The following is a 26396-nucleotide window of genomic DNA, read 5'->3' on the forward strand; positions in this document are numbered from 1 at the left end:
ATGTTTAATATGAATCACCTGCTGTTTGCCAGCAAGGACAAAACTAATCCAGCTAATTAAAACGGTTTTTCTCGCTGAACTCTTCTGAGAATGTGTCACACTCTTTTTAGTTCAGTGATGAGAAGAAACTGATGAGCTCTCACCAGAATCTGCAAGACGTTACAGAAGATCAGCTTAGCTTGGCATCTATCCACTACATGCGGTCCCACTACCAAGAAGCTATTGATATCTACAAACGCATTCTTCTTGATAATCGGTGGGCATCTCTAAACTTTATTGCAGTGTCTTTGATACTGTTGGTATTTGAATTCTGTTTAGTTGCTTGGTTTCTGAAAGTAGGAATTTTCCCCAACTACTATGTCCCTTTCCCACCACAAAATGTGCACAAGTTGCAGCCCCCTCAATTTTGTTCATTGTAAAGCACTACTGAAAAATGCATGTTTAAAAAGAAGTCTGTTCTCTGTTGCTTGCTTTTAGTGATGTTTTTGTGTAATTCCTTCTGAGATCTTTTTTTTATTTTGTTATTTACTTCTTCTGAAATTATATATGGTTATGTACCTGCTCTGTCTTTTTCCTTTTTCCCCTCTGATGGCCAGTCTGGTGACCCTTGCTTGTGATTATTGACTTCTCCTTCACTTCTTAGCCTTTTTAAGAAGGGTTCAGTTCTCAGCTTTTATGTAGAGAGTTCCTTGCATTCCTTTAAGTCTGAAATTCTTTCCATTTCTATTTACCCTGCTATGACATTTGTTGATGGCTTTCCTATCATATTCTGCAAGTTCTTAGTTCAGAATTTAACAAGGAACAAATTGAATTCTTAAGTGGCTGGAAGTATTGTTTAATAAAATAGAAACAGCTGTCGCAGAATACATAGCTATCTTTTAGCAGTATCTCCTCTTGAATGCTTCAGAGAAGTCCATCATAATGTGTATGTCATGTAATGCTTGGGGAGGACATTTTAACTTCCAAGTCCTGTAGAATCAATCACTCAAAGCTAAACGAGTAACCTTTGTAACAATTATCCTTTTACTTACTGTTTCCACAAATGCCTGTGTTATTTCTGTGTCTAGTTCTTCTGGCTTGATAGCTTGTAATGGCAAGGATTTTTTGGAATAATTGTACTTGGTATAACAAAAAAAGATCCATTAAAATATTTTCCAAGTTTTATGTGCATATTAAATGTCTTTGCATGTATTGCATAGAAAATTCTATCCTGCCAGGCCAAATACAGCGCTCATGTTCTGTGCATTTCCTTAGTGTGAAGTTGCCGCCATTCCCCAGATTTGCAAACCAGAAGGTTTGTAGGTAATTCTTTAACGCTGCAGTAGCTGCCATTGAAAAAACTAATGCGAATCTGGATCTGGATCTGTGCAATCTTAGCTAACAAACTAGAGCTCTAAAAGCTCTAAGCTTTTCTCAGAAACACCGATTTTGATGTGTTTGTAAAAGATGTATAGACATTTGAGAGCTTTATCACTGATTTTAATGTTCTGTAGTTAAACTATCTGGTGGGATTTAAATGTTCTCCTTAATCCTCTTTCCTGCAGGGAGTACCTGGCTCTGAATGTATACGTAGCCCTATGCTATTACAAACTGGATTACTATGATGTATCACAGGAAGTGCTAGCTGTTTATCTTCAGCAAGTTCCTGACAGCACCATTGCTCTTAACCTTAAGGCTTGTAACCATTTCCGACTTTACAATGGGAAGGCTGCTGAGGTATCTATTGGACGGCCCTTCAGTTCACCTTTATTTTAGTTCAAGATTCTGTACAGGTTTCTTTTCCTTGTTATCTATCTTAATCAGTAATGTTGATAATGGCCTTTATCTTGTCGTTGTGTCCTTCTCTTAGGAATGTCACCTATTTCGGTTTCCCTGGTATTAAGCCATCTGTCCACATGTGTGCACAGTGGTCTTAACAGTTTTCCCAGTCCACTTTTGACCTTGTGTCTATATGTATTATCCAATTGCTAAAAATCATCACAAAGAAGTGGGAAGGCAAAAATCTTCCACCGCTGGAGATGTCTTTCTGTCAGCTTTTGGGCTCATATGAAGCTCCATTTATGCTTGTGTGCTTTTTTGGTTTCGTGTTAAAATTTTAGAATGTATGTAATTCCAGGCAGAGCTCAAGAACTTAACAGACAGCACCTCACCATCTTTTGAGTTTGGCAAGGAGCTCATTAAGCACAACCTGGTGAGTAATGTATTTCTTGGATTTAACATGAACTGCACTCATTTGTAGAGCTTTTCTTGATGATTCATAAAATGGAATATTTTGGGAATTGCAGACCCGATTGAATCTCTGCTGCCATGTAAGTCCCATTCCAGAAATTCTACCTGTATAATTAATGTGCCATCAAGTGTATTTTTTTTTTTCCCCTGGAATTTTTCCTGTCAGTTTGAGACTGTGTCAAGAAAATAATAATGCTGTTGCTTTTACCCCTGAAGGCATATTAAAATAATTTATGTCCTGTAAGTATACCTTTGCAAGACATTTTGTGGAGCCTGGTCAGTAAGGACACTGTAGAAACAAGTCAGAATGCGTGACCCTGGACTCTTATTTAGTATGACAGCAATGTGAATGGAATTAAGATAGCTCGGGAAAATGGTCTTCATCCAAAAATTACTTAACAAGGAGTTCAGTTCATAGGGAAGAAGATGCTGATAAAAGCCAAAATACTTGGGTGTTCCACAGTAAAAGAGTCACTAATCACCTGTTACTTTTCCTGCAGTGGTTTTATTTCTTTGCTGAACAACTGGTAACAGTGCATTGCTTTTATTTAATGATGGGCAGTTGCTTGCTTTGTCATTTTCCAAGAGCAGTCACAACAAGCTAACACTTTTTTTCCCCAAGAGTTTAAACTGCTTTCATACAGGACTTTTGTAAGTTAACATTCTTTATTTTGAATGTTGGTCTTTTTGCCAGTGATTTATTGAATAAATATGTTAGGTTTTGTTGGAGAAACTGTCATGTGAAACTGAAGTATAAAGAATCAACTGCTCCTGATCATTTAGGATCTTGTGGCATTCTAAACAAATGCAGAGTTGTTAGCCCAATTTTTTCATATGCATACATCATAAGCAAATTATAATTCTGTATGTGTTCCCCTCAGTCTTGTCTCAGACCATATTGTTCTTTAAAATCTTTGATATATAACGTATCACTGCTTTGAGCTGCTAAAAGCTGAAATAAGTTTATCTCTACTGATGGATTAAATACTTTATATTCCTCAGAATAAAGATTTTCACACGTTGTCATTCTAGAGTTATGTAAAAGTAGGGATTATGCTAATGCCAGTACCACTGACCTTTTCCTACTGTTAATATAGGAATTTAAGGATTAATTTCCTTGAATTAAGAGATCATAGACAAGATTTTGATACACAGTTATCAGTATGCTGCTTTTCTCTGCAGGTGGTGTTCCGAGGAGGAGAAGGGGCTTTGCAGATCCTGCCTCCCCTGGTTGATGTTATTCCTGAGGCAAGACTGAATCTTGTGATTTACTATCTCCGGCAAGGTAAATACACCTTTCTCTGGCTCTTTCATAGCTTCAGGGATAACTTTCATTCATCTGATCTCAACTGACTATTCAATGAAATGCCTTTTTTTCCTTTGCAGTAAAATGTAATTTATTTAATTTTCTCTTCCTCTGGAAAATAGTGATGTAAGAGCTCCCATGGCTTGGAGAAGGGCTTTAATTGTGTGCAGTCAAATAAATCTACTTCAGCAGAGTATTGGAGGTTCTAGGGTCGCGGGAGATGGCTTTGGGGATGGTGGTGTTTATACGTTTACAGTGAGGGGACCTCTCCTCTGCCTGAATATGTGTGAATGGTAGGCATATGTCCTATGCAAGGACGACTATTTCTGTAAATACAAACAGAATATGAGCCAAAGTGACTGCGAACATGGCTACAGTTTGTGAACAAGACGTTTCATTCCAAATCTACTTTACAGCTCTTAAAGAATGCAGGTAGGTAGCCAGAATCAGTTGAAAAGGATTTTTCACTTGTTTCTCTCCTTAGTTGCCTGACTCCTTTGTGTTTTATCTGAGTTTAGTTTCAGAGCCATTCCTATTCTCCCGTTGTGTTCCTTTATTCAACAGTGGGTTGACTGGCTGAGTGATGACTAGGTGTTAACTGCAGTCATCTAATATAAGGTGATGTGATGATTGCTTTTCCATTCTCGGCTTTCTTAGAAGCCTTGTGCTTTGTCACCTTTACATTTAGATGACCAGAGCATCTGAAAGCAGAAAAATGTCTTTTCTTACTTTTTAAATAAATGAAGTCCACGCCTGCGATTTTTTTCTGAAATGTTGGAAAATTACCAGGAAAAAAGGAGATATATTCTGCTGGCAGAAATAAGTCACACCAACTTTATATTCTTTGCATCACAGTTAGTTCATCGGGGAATCTGACCATATGTGAACACAGTACTTTGAAAAAGCTCTGTGAGCTTTTTATAGTGTAATTGACTTGGAGTTTCAGATACTGATTCTGAGTAACATCTTTATGGTTTGTAATCAACAAGGTTGGTGAGATTTAATCTTTGTAGTTGGAATAACTTCTCTTTGGTGCTCAGTTGTATCCAGGACTGCTTCTTTTGTCTGCATGTGCAATTGAAACACTGCCTCATTTCAGTTCAACTCAAACTGTGACAAATTTTCGAATACCCCACTAGTCATGACTATTAGCAGTTATAGAAATTCTTGTTGTGGCTAATACCATGCAATAAAAGTCTGATTAATCTGATTTTGGTAATCTGCAAACATCACAGTCTTCACAAAATATGGCAATTCTATCCCTATTTTGTTTTATTTGACACTAGACAATGACAATAAGGTTATTTAAATTTTCTCATGCTTGTAAATTAGATATACATTATCAAATAAATTCAAATGGTCACAATTGTATATTATTAAAAGTACACTATCACCTGCCTTATATTGTATAAATTTAGAGAGTTCTAGGTAAATAACAGAATCACATTATTAGTGAGAAGGGACCTTTGGAGATCTCTAGCACATTTTATTCAAGGCAGGTCCAATTAGATCAGGTTGGTCAGAATTTCATCTGTTGTTCCACCTTGTGTCCACTGCCTTTCATCTCACCCTATGTCCAGTATTATTGTTGCCAATATCACTATAGGTAATATTTGTATTGTTACCAAGTATTTTGCCCAATAATATTGTTAACAATAATATGTTTCAAATTCAGTTCTACTAACACAGAAACAAAGTACATCTGCATCACTTAAAAATCAGTCTTGTTTACTCGTTTGCTGTCAACCTTGCAGTAATTTTCATTAGTTAGGTTCTGTTCTTCACTGTGGTATGCAAATGAGTTGCACATTGATAAAGGAGGCCAAGAGAAATTAGGATTAAAACTATTTTCCTGGTTCGGCTAAGTTTCCATTTTAAAGTCTTGGTAGTGTAGCAGCATCAGTTAAGAATGTGAGAAGTCATTACTTCTAATGACTACAGCTGTCCCTCCAAAACTTACAAGGTCTCCAATAAAGGTAGGCTTGTCTTAAGACATGCTTTGAACTGGAGTGACTGAAGCACAAACATGCATCCCATTTTTTTCAGCTCTTTAAGGTAAGGTAGTGACTTTAGCAGGGTTTGGGGCCAGGTATCCAGTTGTAATCTGCTCCAGTGAGAGCGGCTAGGGGCTTCTGTTGGAGCCTGAAGAGCATAGTTCTGTGTTAATGGTCTATACTGATGAAAGTAAGGGCTGCTGTCATTTTTTTGGTTGTGGTGGGGAGCTGAGCTAGCCAAAACTAACAAAAAACCTATTTCTATTAAAAAAAAAAAAAAAAAAAAAAAAAAGAAAGAAAAAAAAAGAAAAAAGTGATTCCTTTTGGCTAGTCTAGGACTTTGTGCTGGCTTACTATGTGACTGCTCAAGGGAATGGGTAGGAAAGCACAAGGGTTGGAAAGGAGCCTGGCAGCTCCAATGTATGATGCCTTAAGTCACCCTGGAGTACTGTCCCTACAGTGTATGGATGGTATGTACTAGCAAAAAAAAGTTTTGTTTGATAAGGTTTGTTCTTATGGGCAGCTGGCATAATGCTGTATTAACAAAATTTTGCTAGTAAAAAGGGCATCTTCACTAGGTTGGTTTATGAAGCCGACCATAGTGCCAACACCTTTGTTTGATTTAGGTAAAGTTTAGGATCTTTTCAGTTTACTTATTTTTTGGGTGGGAAGGAAGTTGTTTATTGAATTCAAAATTTACATGTCAGCTTCTATACTAGTAGTGCTTTTTGCTTGTTAGAATTAGGATCAGGTAAGAGCTGCTGGACAGATTTTGAAATATTGATAAGGAAAAGATGAAGTTTCCCTTCAGAATCATGTTACTCTGTCCTCCTTGAGGGGTAAATAAATATGAGAAGAGAAAAGACAGGAAGACAATGGATTTATTCTCTTGACCTTGTACCATTGAGAAGGCAGCCACTGGATTATGAATAAGGGGGCCGAGTCATCTCTATTAGGAAAATTGTAGTAATAAAGAAGCTATTACTCACTCCGTGTTTGTTATTTGAGTTCTAGAAAACCATCACCATTGTGATATAAATTCACAATGATTTATAGTTACCTTTCTCCTCCTGTCTAAATGCTTTATTTCTTAGTCTGTGACTATTGGGGAATGTTGTAGAGGATGAGTGACTTGTTCTAACACAGTGTGCTATGGGTTGTTATGCATTCTAACGTCTGGTATTTCAGATGATGTGCAGGAGGCTTATAACCTGATTAAGGACCTGGAACCTACAGCTCCACAGGTAATTGGAAACTGATATCATGGTACATAAAGACAGAGGTTGTAAACTGGTATGAAATCTGCCACATACAAAACTGGTATCCTGAGGACAGCTTGCCTCATTCCCACTCTTAAAACTCTTGTGTTTTCCATCCTTTTAGCAACAATAGGCTTAATGTGCATGCATAAAGTATTATATATGTGCATATATGAGTACTTAGCATATTTATTATTGTACCACCTGGGGTCAACTAAGAATATAGCTCTGTTGTGTGCAGACTTGATTCTGGGGAGCTGACCATTAGTGCATAGATAAAAGCCCTCTTCCAACTACAAATACTTCTCATTTCTGCCCTGGTGATGGTTACCATCCCTCAGATCTGCTAGCTCAGATGCTCATGTAGTTTGTCCTGAAGCCATTTCAATAAAAATGAGCTAGATTAGATTAAGCAATTTGAATAATAGGTCTTTTCTAATCCCATCTCACTTCAGCTGCAGTGAGTGAAAGCTATAGTGTCCCTTAGCTGCTACTGTAATTTTCTTTTGTGGCTGTTCCAATATCTTTAGTGTCTGATTTATTCCTCTTTGCAGTTTATTTTCCAAAGGTCACATAGCTGGGCATGAAAGGGACCTTTCATGAGTCTGTGTGAGGATTAGATGGAGGGAGGGAAAAGGAAAACCTCAAGAACACGGATCTGGTGATTCTGTGCTGAGTATCTTCTGCTGTTGCTTTTCACTTCTTGCGTTTTTCAGTATAGCAAGACTTAATTAAACAGTTTTTGGCAGCTATTGGTCCTTTAGCCTCCGTTTTCCCCATATACATGCCTAATATAAATAACATATCATTCTTGATCACATTTTTAAATGAGAATCTTTGTGCTTTTTTTCCATTTTTCTCACTGACACTTGGAAGGAACTCCCTGCTAAGACTTGCAAACCTACTCGTATATCATCCTTCAGTTCTTCACAAATTTATTCTTTGTCATGACGTCTATAGGATAATACTTTGGCATCTGTAAGAGAGTTGGTATGCTAAAATGATTACTTCGCATGCTGGCTAGTACTCTCAGATTGTTTCCTCGCACTCCATTGTTGGTGTGTAGATGTCTCTTTCTCTTTTTCCATGTTTGCGTCTGTGACAGGGCTATCCAGGTTTATCAGAACTACCTACTAAAACAGGTTTATAGCTGTAACTCCTAATTATAAGATTAGAAAAAGAGAAATGAGTCTGTTACATGCTGAGAAAATCTTGCTTAGAGAAGAAATAAACTATCGTTGTATCTCATAGTAGAGATTACAGGGTACTCTACTCCTATTCTGAATTTCAGTCGAGTAACATGACCACAGAGCACAAACCTCTTGACATTTTTGCCCTGATGAGAAATGCTATGCATTTTGGAGCAAGGATGTTAGTGGTTATGGTTAACCAATGTGCATACATGAAGTGGGATCTGTGCATTAATATAACAACATTGCACTTGGTTATTGGTCATATGGTGGTGAAGAGGGCATGACAGTATGTTATAGTGTTCCTTCTGGTGCACCATCTTTGAGCATAGGACATCAGAAAACACACTACCCCTTTGCATCCCACATATTTAGCAGAAGTGATTAGCTAGCAAGTAGAATGGATTTCTGGGGGGTAACTTTGTACTACTGTACTACTGAAGCACTGTCATAGTATTATAGCAACCAGCTACCTATTAAACTGAGTTGGGATAGAGTTGAATTTAGGAAGAAAATAATGTACACGTAGGCTGTTACGTGTCTCCTGAAATCTTCACCTTGTCTTCTCTGATCGTTTTTACCTTTTTTTTTTTTTTTTTTTTCAGGAGTACATCCTCAAAGGAGTGGTAAATGCAGCACTTGGACAAGAAATGGGCTCAGTGAGTGAAGCCTATGAGGTTCTTCAGCTTCTCCAACACTAGAATGTGAACAGATCTGTAGGGACTGGGATGGAGTGAAACAAGCAGTCATTTCTCATTTAGATTGCAAGATCTCCGAGTCTCTTAATATTCTTCCATACAGTACTCAGTACAGAATGAGTGAAATGCAAATCTCTGTTGCTAGTCCTAACAATAAATCAAGCTGAATTTGGCTTCCCTGTCCTGCTTCCAAAAAACCCTGTTTGCTTTCTACAGTGTTCTTGTATATCTAGGCACATACAGTGGCACATTTACCTTTTCTGTTTTTACTTCAGCCCTGGTTTGTCTGTTAGTTGCTCCTCATCTGTTCCTGAGTGTATTTTCACTGTGTATTGTAGCATCAACTCTGGAACTCATGTTGGATTTGGTTTTTTTTTTCCTCTCCCAGAGAGATCATCTGAAAATTGCTCAGCAGTTCTTCCAGTTGGTGGGTGAATCAGCCAGCGAATGTGGTATGTTTGAAATGTTCTCTCTCCATTATGTAATCCTTCTTACAATATCCAAATATATACCATCGTATCTTTGTCTAACTGCTGACTGTTAGCATGACTATTGCTAGGATTTTTGTTGCTATAGTAGGAGTAACAGAAAGCCTAATTTACAGTCCAAAACAAATTTGCCTGTTTAAATTAGAAGGCTGAATTGATTCCAAACCTTACTATACGAATTTGGCTGGAAAAGAGGCTATACTGCAAACTGCTAGTCTTCACTGGTAGATGCTGTGGCAGCTTGCCTTTGACTAATAATCCCCATTATAGAAGCAGAAGACACAGTCTAATTAGATGAAGTGTGTGGCTGAAACCTCACAGGTACAGACACTCGCAGGTACAAATATAGGACTGCTAATGAAAGCCTATCGAGTACATAGAGTCCTAGCATGGAGTGTGCCCTGAAGCCGAGGGTGATAAAAACATAAAGAGGAATTTGGCTACAGAGAGAAATGGAGGCTCTGGGACTAACTTCTTGGTTGAATCAAAAAACCCATTATAAAACCCAACAAAAAAATCAATATATTTTCAATATTTACTTATTCAATAATAGACCAAAACAAGACCTTGTCTTCCCTTCCCCTTGCCAAAGTAAAACCAAAAATCTCAAATCAAAAAAGCCGGTAGTTGGAACGCAGAAATTCAGCCGAAATGGGGCTTCCCAGTTTCCTTTGTAGGCACTGTCACTAGAACTATTTCTTTAGGTGGGTTACTTATGCATGTTTATGGTGCAGACAGCTCATGGTCCTCGGAGACAGAATGCTGTCTCCTGTGTCCATGGTGACTAAAGAGGAGCTCAAGAGACAGAGTGGCAGCACTGATGAAACTTTCAGAAACACCGTTGAGCCATTCTGTTCCCCTTGCAGCCCTTGTACTATTGAGATTGTGCAGCAGAGAGCTTCACGTTGGAAAGCTGGAAGTGGTTCCATAGATGAGGTTTCGCTAACATATTCCTTTTGCATTGAGGTTATCCCTTTGGAGTTGGGATCCCAGCCTATAGAAAGAAGCAGCATGAACTGTAGTAGTGGAAGACTCAGTTAGTGGGCATATAGCTAACTGGGTTTGTGATGCCAGTAAAGTCACAGGATGACTGATACAATGATGGTAGACCTCTTAATGCCCATAACAGTCATGCAGGTGTGATGAGTGACCATAGCACACGTGCATAAAAATAATACAGAGATAGTCTGAGAAAAGTTATCCTGAAAAGATGTATAGTGAAGATATAGCCCAAAACCAGAATTGAACTTGTTAGGAAGCTAAAAGTCTTAATTGTACTGTGAAATATTTTTAAACCCATATGCAAAACAAGATACAGAGGCTGAGAGGTATGGTTGAGGAAAAAAAATAAAGGGACCAGAAATGTAGTCTGATTAGGAAGGTGGGTTAATTGAAAAAAATGAGCCTATGGGAGCGATCGGTTTCAACTAAAGGTAAATGGAAACATTAGTATTGCAAACATGCTCGTGGTACTTCCATGTAAAAACTGCTTTGTCATCTTTTTAAAAACTTGCGGGAGAAAGCTGAGACACAGAAAAGCACACCGTTCAAGGTAACTCCTTCTTTAAAGGCAAAATAGTGTGAGGGGTTTTTTGTATCCTCAAATGAAGGACAGGTAGAGGTCAACAAACTGTAGATAGGAAATAGGAGAGACAAACAGAGTTCAATTTAGATAGGACATAACAAAAAACAAACACGTGAAGACCAAACATGTAAGTGTTTTTATACAAAAATTAGAAGTTTTACAAGAAGATTAATAAAGTGGAGCACCTGGTTTTAGAAGAGGAAACTATAAACCTAAAATAATTTTTTCAAATGTGATAGGAGGAAGGTAACATGTAGGATTTTGTTCCTATTTAATTTACAATGGGGTATTACTAAATAGATGATGCCAGTGGAGAAATTGTTCTAACATTATAGAAACCTTCTCTCAAAATAAAGTAAATATCTTTTCTTTATCAGTGAGTAACATAAAATTGTTTTAAATTACATGCTCAGGTATGAAACTCATCATATTGAGGCTAAATTATTCACTAGCCAGCCTGGATGGGAACAGTGACTGGCATATTAAAGAGGTTAGAGATTTTATATAGAAAGATAATTAAATAATAGTTGGATACTTCTATTCTGCCCATATTGACCTAGTAAATGCAATGACATGGCATGATAGAGAGAATGAATTTTTAAATGCTAAGTTTTCATCTTTCTTAGAGAACACACAAGTGAACAGGTGACTCCAGACCAACAGAGAGATTCTATAGAACCTGATTTGAAATTTTATGATGAAAATCTAATTTTCTTACAGTGATCCGAGTATAATCAAATTCAAAATCCATGTGTTAGCAAATACCTCAAAAAATTTCGACAGCACTAATTTCAAGAAGGGAAGCTACATAATAACCTTTCTTATTTCTAACAGAAAATTTTCAGTGAAGTAACAGTGAAAAGGATAAAATGCACCTGATTTGAACACTTGAGAGAACCTTTTGTTTCTTTAAAGAAAGAGCTCGTATTCATAATTAATGAGATATAGGAGATGAATAATGACATGACTAGGTTTGCCAATGGTACAAAATTACCCATAGTAGGAAAGGTGAAAACAAGCTGTGGAAGAATATATGAGGCTGGGTAATAATATGCAAATTAAATTTAACTTTGCTGAATGCGAGGTAATACATGGGGTGGCGGGGCTTAAATGATACTTGCAAAATTATCAGAAGAGTTGAAGATAATCTTAGGGATTGATGAGGAAGAAGAGAACAAAACAAAAATAATTACTGTGTCATTGTATACAGATGTGGTTTCCTTTTTTGAATACTGTCTGCAGTTCTAGTTCTTACATTTAAAAAAAAAATATGAGAGAGCAAGAAAGGGTACAATAAAGATAGCAAGGATGATCAGAGAAAGGCAATAGCTTCTTGAACAAGGAGAGATTAAATAGAGGATACATGGCCTGGAAAATGATGACTGAGTTTGGTTATGTTCGTGATACAGACCATCATAAATGACAAGAAGAGGAATAGTGAAGGATCAGTTACTGTACCATACAAAAAAAAAAAAAAAAAGGACCATTGACAAAAATCATCATGCAAGACAATTAAAACAAACAGCACAAATTACTTTTTCACATAACACAACTTACTTGATATAGAATCTTGCAAGAACCAGAAGGGATAAAGAAATGAAAAAAATCCATTGGCTGTATAACACAAATTTTTCACTAATGATTAGGATGTCCTCAGTGCAGATTGTTGGAAGCTGGGAGAAACTTCAAAGGAAGTGGCATTACATACCACAGCATGTATTATATGTGAAATCAGAATATATTCTTTCTATAGCTGTATATTCTTACTTGGCAAGCTTCTGAACCAGATAGACTTTGGATCCAATATGATCATTTTTATGTTCTTATGTAACTTAGCATATTAGCCACTATGTTGTATATTTGTGGTCATTTTTGACCTGCTGCCTTTGTTTTGCTGGATTTAGAATGGAGAACAGAATTCTTGCTGTTTGTATACTTGGGCTTTAGCTAAGTAGCCAGCTGTGCTATTCAAGCATGTAAGTCATGCTTTAGCACTTCCCACTGGGCCAGTCCTTGCAAGGAGCTAGTACCACTAGGTTGTCTAAGATCTTTATCAAGTTACTTGGCTGCTTCACAGATTTATAATACAAAAGTAGGTTGTGCTTGCTAGAGTGAGCAAATCCTATGCTGTGTCTTTGCTCACAACTGGGCCTACAAGGCTCCTGATTTTAATGTGGCTTATCAGAAATTAATGGATTAAAATGAAGATGTGGAATATTTTTTCAAAACAAGGTCCTGTCTTTCTGACTTGCTTTTGTTAACTGTAGAAGTCCTATGACTGCCTTAAGACAAAAGCAGCAACGGACAGTTGCAGAATAATACAATGTCATTTGTAAAGTCATTTGGAGTTATCAGTTAAGCCCTTTGCTGTTTTTAATTAGATCTCTGGCATGGAGGTTCAGGGAACATAGAGCAAACAGAGTTAATATGAAAGTCCTTTCCAATGCATGTATACATTTCATCTCATGTTGGAAGTTCTGTACTTTAAGAGGAGTAGGGACACTGAAAACAAATATTAAAAAAAAAAAGGAAGCACTTACAGAGTAGGGGTCAATATTCAACTTCTAACAGCAATAAATAACACCCAGAACAGCAGCTTGGTTTGCTGGGTTTTTTTTAAGTTTAATAAAAATTCTTAATCCCAATGACATGAAATGGCACTGGCATTACAAAGAAGGATATAACTAGATTTTTATAGTTAATTCTTATGCTCTTCTTCCAGGGTTTGAACTGGATGGAAAATTAAACAGATCAGATTTCTGAGATATGTTAAGGAGGAAATGGGGCAAAACGAACATTAGTGAAAGTAAATGAACATTAACATTTCCATTAAATGCAGTGTTTCTGGTGCTTAGCGTAAGTCTTAAGAACTACCCTAAAAACACTGCAAGCATAATGGAGAAAAGCACCCCTTTCATTTTCAGTGGACCTCTTTTAGGACCAAGTCAGGCATATCTGGTGTTGGGTGGGAGGAATTAAACATTTCTTCTGGACTTTGTGCAGTCTTTTCTTGAGGTATTCTTAGGTCACCCTAAGTAATTTTTCAAAATGAGAACTTTTTCCTCTTCCTGCATGAGTCAGATGGGATAAATTAGAACTATAAAACTCTAGTTTTCCTGTCACTAGTAGTATTCATTGCTGAGTTGTATGAGATTTACAGATGTTTTACTTGTTTGTTTTTTTAATGAAATCTTTCACTAAAAGTATATGGAGGATGGTGTGCTGGGATAACAAAATTTTCTGCCAAAATGTGGACATAAGAATAAATACTGAAACTTAGAAACTCTTCAATCATATATGGGAAAAGTATGGTTCGAATATTTTGTTACTGTGATTAATTTTTACTGAAAATATATTCTCAGTTTTAAGTTTTTGCATGTTTATTTGCATTTTTTAAAATTTTGTTTAAAATAAATTGCCGTGAGTTTATGAACTTAAAAAATTGAATGTGAGAGAAAAGGAGCACTTTTGAGGTACCTACGTTCTCATTACAACAACAACAACAACAACAAAAAAAGCAGAGGAGCGCTGAGGAAAACTGTTTCTGTTACTGTCCTGTCAAGGCATATATGTGCCATGATAAGTATGCCTGCATGTAAAAAAGGACAGTTAAATATACAGGCCAGTTTCTGCTCCCAAGTGAACACTTCACAAATAACCAAATAATTTTCTTAAGTTGGAGAGCTGAATGATGTGGTTCAGACATAGATAAGGATGGATTGTCTCTGTATAGAAATGACAGGACATCCAAGCTCAGTATCTCCTAGTGCTAAAAGATAAAAAATGAGAATATTCTGCTTTCCTTTGAAATATAATTTGAGATCTTATATAGTGCTTTCCAGGAATAATTACTATCCTACCTTATTTAAAGGAGAATGTACAAGTTTACAGTGGAATGCTATATTTTGTGCTGTGATATGGAGTCAAAATGTCATTCTTCAGATACATGAAATTTCTATATACAGGAAAGATATTTTAATTTTCTAGTGTGGATGGAATGATGCTAACTAACTTACAGGAGCAGATTACTTCAGGGCTGTTGGTAGGTAGCCTTAGGATCTTATCTCCTGTCACCTTACCAAACTGCACAGAGCAGCATGCTATCTAATGATCATTTGACCTAGTGAAATAGTAGTGATTTGACATCACTTGTGTTTATGCTTTCCCAGCTGCTACTTGGGTTCATCCATCTCTGACCAATCTCTGCTGGTTGGGTCTAACAGAAATTAGTCCTAGTAAGCTTACTTCAGAATCTCTCAAAAAGCTTTGAAACAGTTTTTCAGTAACCCAGCTTGCAATTTCAGAGTAGATGACAGCATAATAGGATGGCAGCAAAATTTATGATGACACAGACAGCAGCAAAGTTTACTGATGCTCATTTAAACTGATATGCCTAACTTATTTATGGCTTTACCACTTGTGAGCAATGTGGTAATCCCAAATGCATGGAAATTAATTTTCATATTGTATTTTCTCACTAACTATTTTTCCTGTGCATGTATTAAATTTTTTATATCAATATTTTCATGTATCAAGCTTACTCTCTTACTGGAACTAAAATTAAAATATGTAGAGCTTCTTTGTCCAGAATAATTGAAAAGTGTAATTTTAAAGAAAAAAAAGGCTAATGAGGTTAGAATAACAAACTCAGGCTTTGTATCAAGTGTCAATTCCTAAAAGTAAGAATAATTCACGGTAAAATTATGTAACATGAATTGTGTCATGGAAAAGGCCTATTACTTAAACAATTTGTCTCTGTAGAATTTGCTGCTGAAGACAGTCTTGCAATAGTTACTGTATGCTGCAGAGAAAGTTGACAAGATGATCTAATAGTTTTTCTAACCTCTAGTGTGGTCCTTTGCCTGAAAAGGCAAGTTACGCTATTTTTAGAAGTTAGCTGCTTTCATAGTTGCCAGCAATCTAGGCAGTGATTTCCACTACCATGTGATTGTTAAGTTCTACAAATCTGCATTTCTCTTTTGAATTTTAGATACCATTCCAGGGAGACAGTGCATGTCCTCCTGCTTCTTTCTTCTTAGACAGTTTGCCAATGTCCTGATTTACCTCAACTCAGTCAAGGTTAGTATTATTATTTAGTATTGGTAGTAGTACTCTAATGCATGTAATCACTACTTACGGAATTAGACTGTAGTGTGTGAGACACTATGTAAACATAAAAAGATACAGAAACACAACAGTAACAACAAAACACAGGAATGACAGTGGGACATAACTGGTCAGTACAGCAAATGGATCAAAAAGTAAAGCAGCAGTTTATAAGATAGCATTGTGCAGCATGGTGGGCATGATGGTCTCATCACACTTGCAATTTAGCCATTATCAGGCTTTCTGGTGGCATCACAGAAGATGAGGAAGATAATTAAAGGAAGACAATGAAAAAATTTGTGGATATTTATGGAGTGGGCAGCATGGAAGAAAAAACCCACATGTTCTCTTAAGATTTATCAAATGAGTGATGGAGATTAGTGTCACTGGTTAATAACTGGGAGCAACATTTTAATGAACAAGAGTGTGTAAGGAAGATAGGACACGAAGGACTCTGAAAGTAATAACGCTTATATTTTACAGGGAAAGCAGTCACTGTGAAGGGCTAAGATAGGGCAGTATTACCAAAGCAATAAGCTAAGAATATTATTTTTGCAGAAGTAATCTGAGTGGTACCCTGCAGGCAATGTTGCATTTTTCAAAGTAAGAGAAGGAGTTTGCAGTTACCATAATGCAGCATTATCAGATCACCAGTATTCAATGGATAAAATGGGTACAACTTACAGATATCCAGTTACAAGTCAGATGTGAGGAAAAAGAGAGAGGCTGGAGTGTGATTATAGAGTGAAGTGATTGTAGTCTTGTTCCAGTGATTTGAAACTAGAGTTGTAAGAACTCTATATTTGGTAGGAAGAGGAATGAGAATCTAAAAAGAAATTATTAGGGAGATACACGAGATGAGCACAGTTACAGTGTTCTAAGGAGGGTGAGATCTAAAGAAAAACGTGTGGTTGTAATGGCGCCAAAAGCAGCTGATGGGTGACAAATGATGAAGGTGTAGTGTTTTTAAACTTCTTCTGGAAAGAGGTTATTGAAGAAATCCCAAGTGGCTGCAGGCACTGGAATGGCTCCACTGTAGTGGAACGAAGAGACACTCCACCACCACCACCACTCCAAATTGGAGTGTGTGTGTAATTGAAGAAAAGGAGAGCTGGAAACTAAGAGTGAGATTTGTTTTGCCTAACTTGAGCCATCTAAAAGTCAGATTTCTAGTTATAACTGATCATCCGGTCTCAGTCTATAGCCAACAGAGGCAGGTGGTAATTTCCAGAGGAGAATTCATCCTATGAATTTCTTATACTTATCTTAGAATGGAATGAGTCATCCCATAGAAATGCCCAGCTCTTTCCATTTCCTTTAAAAAGTTCTTAAACAACTAGTTCTAACCTGAAAAGGTTAAAGTTAAATGCGATTACTCACCACCTCCAAGGTATGTGGGAAAGCTTACAAATGAGAGAGGGAGAACAGTAGCATCTGGGGAGGCAAATGGAGTTGTCATTGATATTGGAAAGTAAGACTAGTGTTTGTAAAGGAAAGAGCCAGAAATGAACAAGGCACTAAACAGAAATTAAGAGGGTGAAAGTGAGCAATAGAGTGATCAGAGGATAGGTCAGAGTCATGAGGCAAGAGAAGCCCTACAGGGAAGGGGATTAGGTGAGACAATTCTGTGTCTGTGAGGGTATAAAGGAAAGTGTTGTAGGAAGGGTTGGAAAAAAAATGTGAAGGGAAAAGGAAGAGCACAGAATAGCTGGTGTCATTTTGTAAGATGTTAGTAAGAGCCCATGCAGGGGGAAATATAGGTGAGGGATAGGTCTAATGTTTAAAAACTGCCAGGAGGGAGGCAGAAATAGTGACAGGTACAGGTATGCAAGCCTTCAATCCTGCTATATTTATCAGCTAGAAGAAGGAGCATTCTTACCTTGTTGGATTTGGGAGAAACAATTTTATTATGTGTGCATAGGAGAGGGGAAGGGTTATCTGACTGTTTGTTTGGATGTTTTGTCTTAAAATCGTAGCTGTTTTGCTTGAAGTATGCAGAACTACTGTTGCACATTATAACATATGTAAGTGGATCTCAGCTGGCAAACTGGACTTGTCCACATATACATGCCTTTGGCATCAGTAGCCATATATCTGTTTTGATGTGACCCTTATTTAGGCAAAGGTAAGACTTTTTTTTTTTTAAATATTCCCTCGGTTTTCACAGTTGTAATGTGAATGCATTTATAAGGGCAAAACAAAATATTAAGCCAAGTAAAGAAAATTCAGTATGAAAAAAGATTCATGCCTTTCATTGCACAGTGGTCTACTCTTACTTGAAATACTGGCCAGTACCCCCCTCAAATGCAGAAAGAAACATGAATCAGACCATAATTAGAAATTGAAATATTGTCTTAAGAGATTTAGAAGATATCATTTGCTATAGAGGGAAGTTAAGAAAATAAAATGATACAAAATGAGGATTAGAATAAACAAGTTAGATATGAAAACTCCATTTGTATTAGGAGAGGCTGAAGACACGATACAGCTTGCTGGAATTGCAGCAAATTCACAATGTCTTTTCCAAGAAAATGCATTTTGTCCCTCTCAAAACACAGTTGGTTTATGGAATTCATTGTCATAGTTCAAAGTAGGGTCGAGGTTGCAAGTTTGGAAGGTTTTATAGATTGTATCTAGCAAGTTGCAAAATTATCAAGCTTAAGTAAAATATGTATTTGTTAAATTCTTGAAGGGAATCATAAATACTGGTAATTGGAGACATAATACGGTTGATAATTAGCAAGGACTAAGGACAAAAGTTTTCAGTATACTACCACTTTCCTTGCATGGTCCTTTTGAAGTAGTTGATCATTCTCATCATTTTTTAGCTGCTACTAGCCACTGCTCAGATTTACTTAGGTCATTCCCCTTCTCTTCAGGTCACAGGAATGCAAACAATTCTTCCTGTACCATGTTACAGGCAAGGTTTAGGTGGCTTTACAGTCACCTTTGTGTTTCATTCACAGGAATAAACTTCAGTAGAATCTCTGCAGCTCTTTAAGTGGAGCTGTGCACTTTGTGAAGATTGTTTGCAGGATATTCTCTCAGGAAACACCACCTTTGTCCATGATTGATTAAAACTGCTTTAGGCATGAGAATGTCTCAAAGGACACCTTATTATAAATGTGTTGCCAGCTGCCCTGGGGGTGACATTATAACACTGAGGATCAACTGACAAGACAAGCTAATTCAGGCTCAGCAGAGTTCTGGCCACAAGGAATGCTTCATTGTTCAACTGGGTATCTAGGCATCTCGTTAAAATGGACATCACTCGGAGCACAGTCAGTTTTATGAAAAGATTGAAGACTGCTAAAAAGACCACAAAGGAGTGAAGTCCAGTACATATAATGTGGTTTAAAAAAAAAAAAGAAAAAAAGAGGAGGAGGAAACAAAACATCTAGCTGCTGTGAAAGTGTTGCACTATCAGCAGCACTAGTTCGTTTCTACTCGTTTTGTTTTTGCAGCAGGTCTGGTCTCTAGCACTAATACAACCAGGATAGAATGACACAGGTTTTTAGTTTGGTTGCTGACAGAGTTTCTTTTCTGTTTTAATTAAAAAATACAGTGGAGCCTATTGGAACAGAAGAAACTATTCATGCAGTAAAACTAGCATCTTGCTCACCAGCTTTGCTTTACTTGGGACTTGTGCTGATTCACATGAAACTATCACTGAGGAAGAATACAGTAAAGTGTTGTAATTCTCATATGGTGAAACCAGTTAGTTCACCCTAAGGGTACTGAAATGTTTTCACAAACTGAGCTTAAGATTGACCCAATTGGTTCATCCTCATGCTTTCACATAGCTGAATATATCTGCCAGCTTTTGGACCCTAACAGACTATTTGGGTGAAACCTAGACATCCGGCAAATGGTGGCAACCCCCCACCTCTCCTCTCAAAGCACTAGCTTGATGTATGTGGGTGGGCTGGATCAGTACCCTTTGTTGACTGGCTGCGACAGGGAAGAGAAGAGGTTCCTCAAGTGTCCCTACGTCATGAAAGAAGATAGCACTGCGAAAGGGTTTTGCCCCTTGCTTCCCATATCTTTTGTACAGTCCCAATGATGCTTTTTACCTCCTCCTTACTCTAATGAGGGAACAAAACAAAAGTTTGATCTCCCTACACAAGTTCTGTTTCTTTTATAGATGCTATATAAGGAAAAACATTTCTTCCTCTACACACCTTGCTATTTTGCACCCAGGAAGGCTTTTCTTGCAGTAACTATAGTGGATAAACCACCCTGCTTCTTGCCACACTCTTTCATAAGCACTGCACCTCCCCTGGGCAGGGATCCTCAATCCCATCCACGCTTGTAGCTGTGATATTGTGTTCCACCTTACCTCTACCAGGTCTACCGGTGCAGCAGTGTGGGACAGTGCTGAATGCAGAACACACCCAGCTGACTTTTGGTCATCTGAGTTATACTTCAGTCTGGGCATCTGACCATGATCAAATCTAAGCTATTTGGGTCAAACCTAAACGTCGGGCTAACCTGTACCTAGAGTTATATTTCCTGCTTTGGCCCGTGCAGCTTTTCAGAAAAGATACAGCTAGATCAACCTCATCTGTCATTAACCAGGTGTATCCAGTCTAATATTATGGGAGACAAAAACTTAGTGTTGCACTTCAGATAGAGAAGGGTGCCTGTAAGCAAGGCTTGAGCTACAGCGCAGTATTGTGGCTCCACCTCCATCATGTGATCCAGTGTGTCAGACTAGCATCTGTCACATAACCAGATCCACAGGATCTCTTGTTGAACCTTGAAAAGTCTTGAAAAAACAAACTGTTCATCTCCTTAAGCCATTAGGGAGTCAACTGCCTATTTACCACCCTAGTGGTGAAATAAGTGCTTGGGAGGTGAAAGAGACCATGGCAGCACAGCGTGTCTTCACATGCCCAAAGTGAAAATTATACCCACAAAAGCTGCCACAGCAATTTTGAGCTTGGAGCATTCTCCAGATCTCTCATGGTTACCACTGTGGAATGTTCCAGCTGTGTTTGTAGTCACGAATGTAGGATGGAAAGCCAGTCCATAATTTTCTACCCACTGTTTATAAATGCTGTATGTTCATAATGTGGGTTTTTCTTTTTCCTTCCCATTGTCTTGATATAGTCTGACTCAGATTTGGGGGGGGGGGGGATTTTTAATGTTTTTTTACTGTTATACCATAGGAGGAGGGGTTTTTGTTTCATTTATTTGGGTTTTGTCTGTGTGGCTTATTTTCCAGAGTTACTTCTACAATGATGACACTTTTAACTTCAACTACGCCCAAGCCAAAGCTGCCATGGGCAATTTTAGTGAGGCTGAAGAGGTATGTATTTACTTTCTTTCAAAAACAACAATGGAAATATTTCCCACATACTCCCCTCTTTCCTTCCTTTTCTCCTTCCAGATCTTCACATTAGTTGAAAATAAGCAGGTTGTGCGGAACATCCTCTTCCCCTTAGAGGAACTGAAACTCTCAGTGAACACTATTCAGAAAAGATTATCTTGCTAATCTTGTAATGTGAGGTATATGGGGAAATCATGCTGCTTGTCCTGCATCACAAGAGTGCTTGCAGCTATCTCTAATTGATCAAAGAATGCCCTCTTAATCAGATTTCCTACGCTTTGGGATCCCAGGCAGTCTTATTGTTCAGACTGACTAGGGCATGCTAAGTAAAAGACACTGAATAGTTAAGAGCTTCTAGGTGTCCCTAGAAATTTGTGTTTAAAAAAAAAAATTCTTCCTCTGGGAGATGTGGGAGGAAAAGAGGAAGTACTTGCTATCTTATTCAGCAGCATCCAGATGCAGCTGGAAGAGATTAACTTCTACACACAGCATTTTTTGTGTCTATGTGCTGTAGAAACTTAATTACAACTAAAATATGCAAAAGCAAATAGCTATTATGAAGATGGAAGCAACATTTTCCACAAGACTAGAAAGAAGACAAGCCAGAAAAAAAACCCAACCACGTAGTCTAAAGTGAATCATATAGGTTTGCTTGGTTTGGGTGGGGTTTGTTTGGTTTTCCTGTCTTTCTAACTATTTAACTCTTCAGGTTCCTCCACAACAGAGCCCTCCTAGGGTTTTGGGGGGAGGGCATTGTTTTGTTTGGGCTTTTTTCCCCCCAGCAGCCACCTCCTTAATTTCTGTGACCTGAAATTGCATCTCTCTAAGAAAAATATCCAAGACTGTCAGGCAAAATGGATATATATTTCAATTCACTTACCTTAATTAAGTTAGCCTGATGAAAATTCAGGTGAGTATCTTTTAAAACTATGCTAGCAGGCTATGCTGATTCCTGAGACTTTATAAAAATGATAATGCTATAAGTAAGCTTTAGCTGCAGCCAGGCAACAGAGAAACACAAAGGTGTGAACTGCTGTTAATCCACATTTTTTCCTCTTATGTTCTTACAAATGATTCTATATAAACTTGTGTTATGTAGGTGATGTATTTAAACAACAGAATTATGTAATTAAATTGATTAGTCTGACCTAATGTCTGATCTTTGATTGTGATGACACTTTCATATAAAGATCACCCTTCCCCAGTGTCTCATAGACTTGTAAAATATCTCCACATGTAGCACTTATTAAGTTATTTAAAAGCTTACCTACCTGGACATAATGAAATAAAACCTTTGATAAAATGCTACTTACAGTGATAATGCTTTCTTTTTATTTCTTCCCTTTTACCCCTTCCCTCCCCCCCCCCAAATCAGGGGATCAGCAATGTCTAACCAATAAAAATGTCAGTAATCTGTGGAACTTGCTGTTCCAGTACATACATCTGCTCCTATAAAGGTATTTTGAGTTTTGCCAGTAGCATCCTAGTATAGTTACAAATAGACATGCAGAGAGGCATAAACAGCTTTTTTCTGTGAGCAAAGCCAGAGTACATTTTAAAATGTATAACTTCCCCCCACGCATCCCTTTAGATGTAGAATGTAATAAACCTGTAATAAACCTGTATTTGTACAGTAAGTTACAAAAGACAAATGTTTTGCCTCAGAACCTTACTGAAACTAAAATGGTTAGAAATGACTTATTGCTGACCTGGAATGATCTCTGACATGTATGGGGAGGAAAGGCTCATATATATGTGAAACTTCTGGTATTTCAAGAAGATGCTAATGTAATTGCTTACATTGCTTTCTAAACAAACACATTCCAAATAACTTTTCCCACAGGCCCAGTGTTCCTTTGTGCTGTTTGTGTTGCATGGCCGCCCATTGGCACTTGTTCAGAGCAGGCCACACCTTCCGCACAGCTTGGCGTTTTGAAGCTGCAGAAGTCCCTTGATAAGCATGGCACTGTTTGAATCCCCCACCTACCCGACACGGATACCCCTACACTGCACTTACATGCCTTAGCTTTTCTCATGAAGCAGTTGTTCGTGTGGCTTAAGCCTTAACTGCATGTTGAAACGAGGCAGGTCTGCCTTCTGTTTGTTTAAAAGTACATGCATGTATAATCTTTTATCTTCCTTCTTCCTGCAGGTGTTCCTTTTGATCCAGAGTGAGAAGATAAAGAATGATTTTGTTTACCTTAGCTGGCTAGCTCGCTGCTGTGAGTCACTTTACTCTCAACATTGCAGAATACAGATCCTCCTCTATTGCATCAATCTTGGCAATCCACTTTCCTAATTGAATTTAATGTTGTAGGTTGATTCAGGACTATGAAAGTGAAAAGCTGATTGCACTAGTTATAGCGTGGGTGGTTATTGCACCTTTCATACATCTGGCTTTAGTAAGCAATTACTGCTTCAGTGCAATGCTGTTATAGTTCTGTCACTGCAGCTTTGTCCTAACCAGTGAACCTTTTTCTTCTCAATTGTCTACTCAGTTGCTTGAGTGAATATTTTCTGTCTTAAAAGACTGAGTTACAACTCTGAAACATTCAGAATAAAACACAAAATAGAAGCATCCATACTGGGTCAGGCCCAAGGGTCTGTCTACCTCCAAGAGTAGCCAATGTCAGATGCCTAGGGAAGAGAAGAATCAGGCAAGCATATGTGGTATTTTTCTTCCTACCACATTACTCATCATGTTGTTCAAACTCCTGTGCCTGGGGGATGTCCTTTATAATCTCCAGCATGTTTTTTCTTCCAAAAACTTTTCCATTCTTCCCTTGAACCCATAAAACTCCTGCTATGTTTCATATCCTATAGCAAATTTTACTTAGTTTTTCTGAACCAGTTTTTAAAACATTGCAGAGTACACCACAGAACAGATGTAGCTACAGTGCCACATGCAAAATAGTACAGAGGTGGGCTTTTCTAATGACTCAAGTCTGAGACTCCCTAGGCTAATTTGTTTTCCTTACAGTGGCTCAATACAAAAATGTTCTCTTCTCAAACAATTTTCAGTAGTTGCACTTGGAATGTAAATATGTATGTTTTGGGACATTATGCCCTATTGCAGATGTATCGCAGATGTGGTCAAGATCTCTAACATCTTCCCAGACAGACACATCACACCTATGGATGCTTATCTATGACTCTATTTTAGGACATGCCAGTTTATTTCCTTTTTCATTAAGCTGCAGTATCTTCTTGTGTTTGAGTGTTTTATATGTGAATGTTTTATGTGATTTTTTTTTTTTGATGGGAGAACTCCCATTGCAAAGGAAATTCATGGTTTGTCTGTGGACAGTGTTCATCCCTTTGATTCCATGCTATAATAGTTCTTTGACATACATCTGGGGATGCAGAACTCTTTGAAGGTGCTACTTATTATACAAGAAGTAGAATTAACACCATGTTATCAATTAAAAATTTTCTACCTCTTTCATAGGAGTTACTAGTTATTCTTGAGTGTGCCTTTTGCCATTCTGAATTCCTGTTGAAGTTCCAGTAAAGCTGCTGTATTCTTCTGTGTCTGTCTTAAAATTTTGATTTTTCATTCCCAAACAGCTGCTAGAATTCTTTGCAAAAACAACTGTTCAGTGATGAATATAGTTATCTTTTCATGTCAAGTATGTAAATTGCTATTAGAGCCTTCTGGATAAAAGCTGCTGTAGAAATTACAAAGCATTATAATACATTCATGTCAGAGAATGATTATGTATTGAATCGTAAACGATTCAATGCTGAAATATTTCCAAAGGGCAGAAAGTACCAGAGATGCATCTTTTTTGGATGCTAGACAGTATTTTTTTGTTTAATATAATTGTACTATTTATACCAAATTCTTCTTGAAGAGAAGGTAAAAAAACATTGAATTAGCATAGTATTCCATTTGCTAAATAGATGGGTTGGTATTTGGAAATTAAGACCTTGCTGTTGGCCACTGTGTATGGTATCTGGAGCTGATGAAAGAAAAATCCGATTTGGTGTCTTGCTGCCTCCTAAATGAGAAGTGACCATAAATCCTGTGATTTGGTGTTACGTGTTTATTTTTGATGATTGCCACCCATTCTACCTGCAACATATGTATTGGCAAAGTGGGCACAGATACAATAAGCTAAACAGTCCCTCTTTGGAAAGAGCACAAGAGTGGTCCATGTGTGAACAGCCAGCTACTCTCTGAGTAGCTGGTAAGACTTGAAAAATAAAGGAATACTTAATTTCATTTTCTTTTCTCACAGTACTTGAATGAGTCTGTAATTACCAATATCAACCTCAGATTCAACAGAATGGGTTCCTATTTCCAGAAAATCAAATTTTAGAACTCATAGTGTTCAAACACCCTAGCAGAATTTCCACTAGCTGACAGGGAAGATTCAGATTCTTTTATTTCTAATTGTGTGTAGCAGTGATGTTTAAAGTTAAAGGCCAATGAAAAATTCTAGTCATACAGGCAAATTTAAAACCAGCACAAAATCTCGGGAATTTAGAAACATTTTTCCTAGTAGATGCATAATGACAAGTTTTATTATTCTCAGAGGGGCTTTGCTTCCCACCCCCACCCCACTCCCCCACCTTTCAGTTTGTTATGAATCATGGGAAGTGAGTGTTTAGACTGAGGTGGGCACCAAGTATTAAAGACCTCAGTTTTGTGCCAATGAAATTTTTTCTGTGTGTAAGAACACATAATCCTAAATCTCACCATCTAAAGGGATTGCCACAGTTCATTATCCTGCAAAAAATAACTTCTCTAATGCTTTCCATTCTTTCCGTAATCATATCTGAAATCATGAGAGTTGTGCTTACTGCTGTATCTGTGAAATATAAATTGAGATGTAAACGCCATAATTATTCCTCTTGACGTTGGTATTCTCTGATGAATTGGTTGTTATTGCTAGTGAGGCAGAAGATAAGGACAAGTTTCCCTTCTCAACCTCATGCTCCCAGGGTGAGGCATGCATTTACATTAAGCAAAGAAATTTAGGAACATTTATTCTACCTGCCATTGAGTTTTGTGCATAGCATATTCTTTTCACAATCCCAGCTTTTTGTTGTTATTGCAGATATTATGAATAAGAAACCACAGTTGGCCTGGAAGCTCTATCTGAAGATGGAGACCTCAGGGGAGTCCTTTAACCTATTGCAGCTCATTGCAAATGATTGCTACAAAGTGAGTCTTCTCTTTAGAACTTGGTGTATGGCATGTTAA

General features: G+C 37.6%; 1 protein-coding gene across 3 annotated transcripts in view; it reads left to right on the top strand.

Moving 5' to 3' along the window:
- Positions 1 to 26396, top strand: part of TTC26 (tetratricopeptide repeat domain 26) — a 47122-nt gene that overhangs the window by 15309 nt on the left and 5417 nt on the right. For all 3 annotated transcript variants that reach the window (XM_010565851.1, XM_010565850.1, XM_010565852.1), the window contains 11 exons: positions 111 to 256; positions 1545 to 1716; positions 2117 to 2191; positions 3412 to 3514; positions 6718 to 6773; positions 8584 to 8637; positions 9065 to 9128; positions 15740 to 15828; positions 21083 to 21166; positions 23340 to 23409; positions 26251 to 26357. In XM_010565851.1, coding sequence (XP_010564153.1) covers positions 111 to 256; positions 1545 to 1716; positions 2117 to 2191; positions 3412 to 3514; positions 6718 to 6773; positions 8584 to 8637; positions 9065 to 9128; positions 15740 to 15828; positions 21083 to 21166; positions 23340 to 23409; positions 26251 to 26357 — 1020 coding nt within the window. The remainder of the gene's footprint in view (positions 1 to 110; positions 257 to 1544; positions 1717 to 2116; positions 2192 to 3411; positions 3515 to 6717; positions 6774 to 8583; positions 8638 to 9064; positions 9129 to 15739; positions 15829 to 21082; positions 21167 to 23339; positions 23410 to 26250; positions 26358 to 26396) is intronic.

This window comes from Haliaeetus leucocephalus, unplaced genomic scaffold (genome assembly GCF_000737465.1).
Source record: "Haliaeetus leucocephalus isolate CR32 unplaced genomic scaffold, Haliaeetus_leucocephalus-4.0 Scaffold196, whole genome shotgun sequence".
NCBI lineage: Eukaryota > Metazoa > Chordata > Aves > Accipitriformes > Accipitridae > Haliaeetus > Haliaeetus leucocephalus.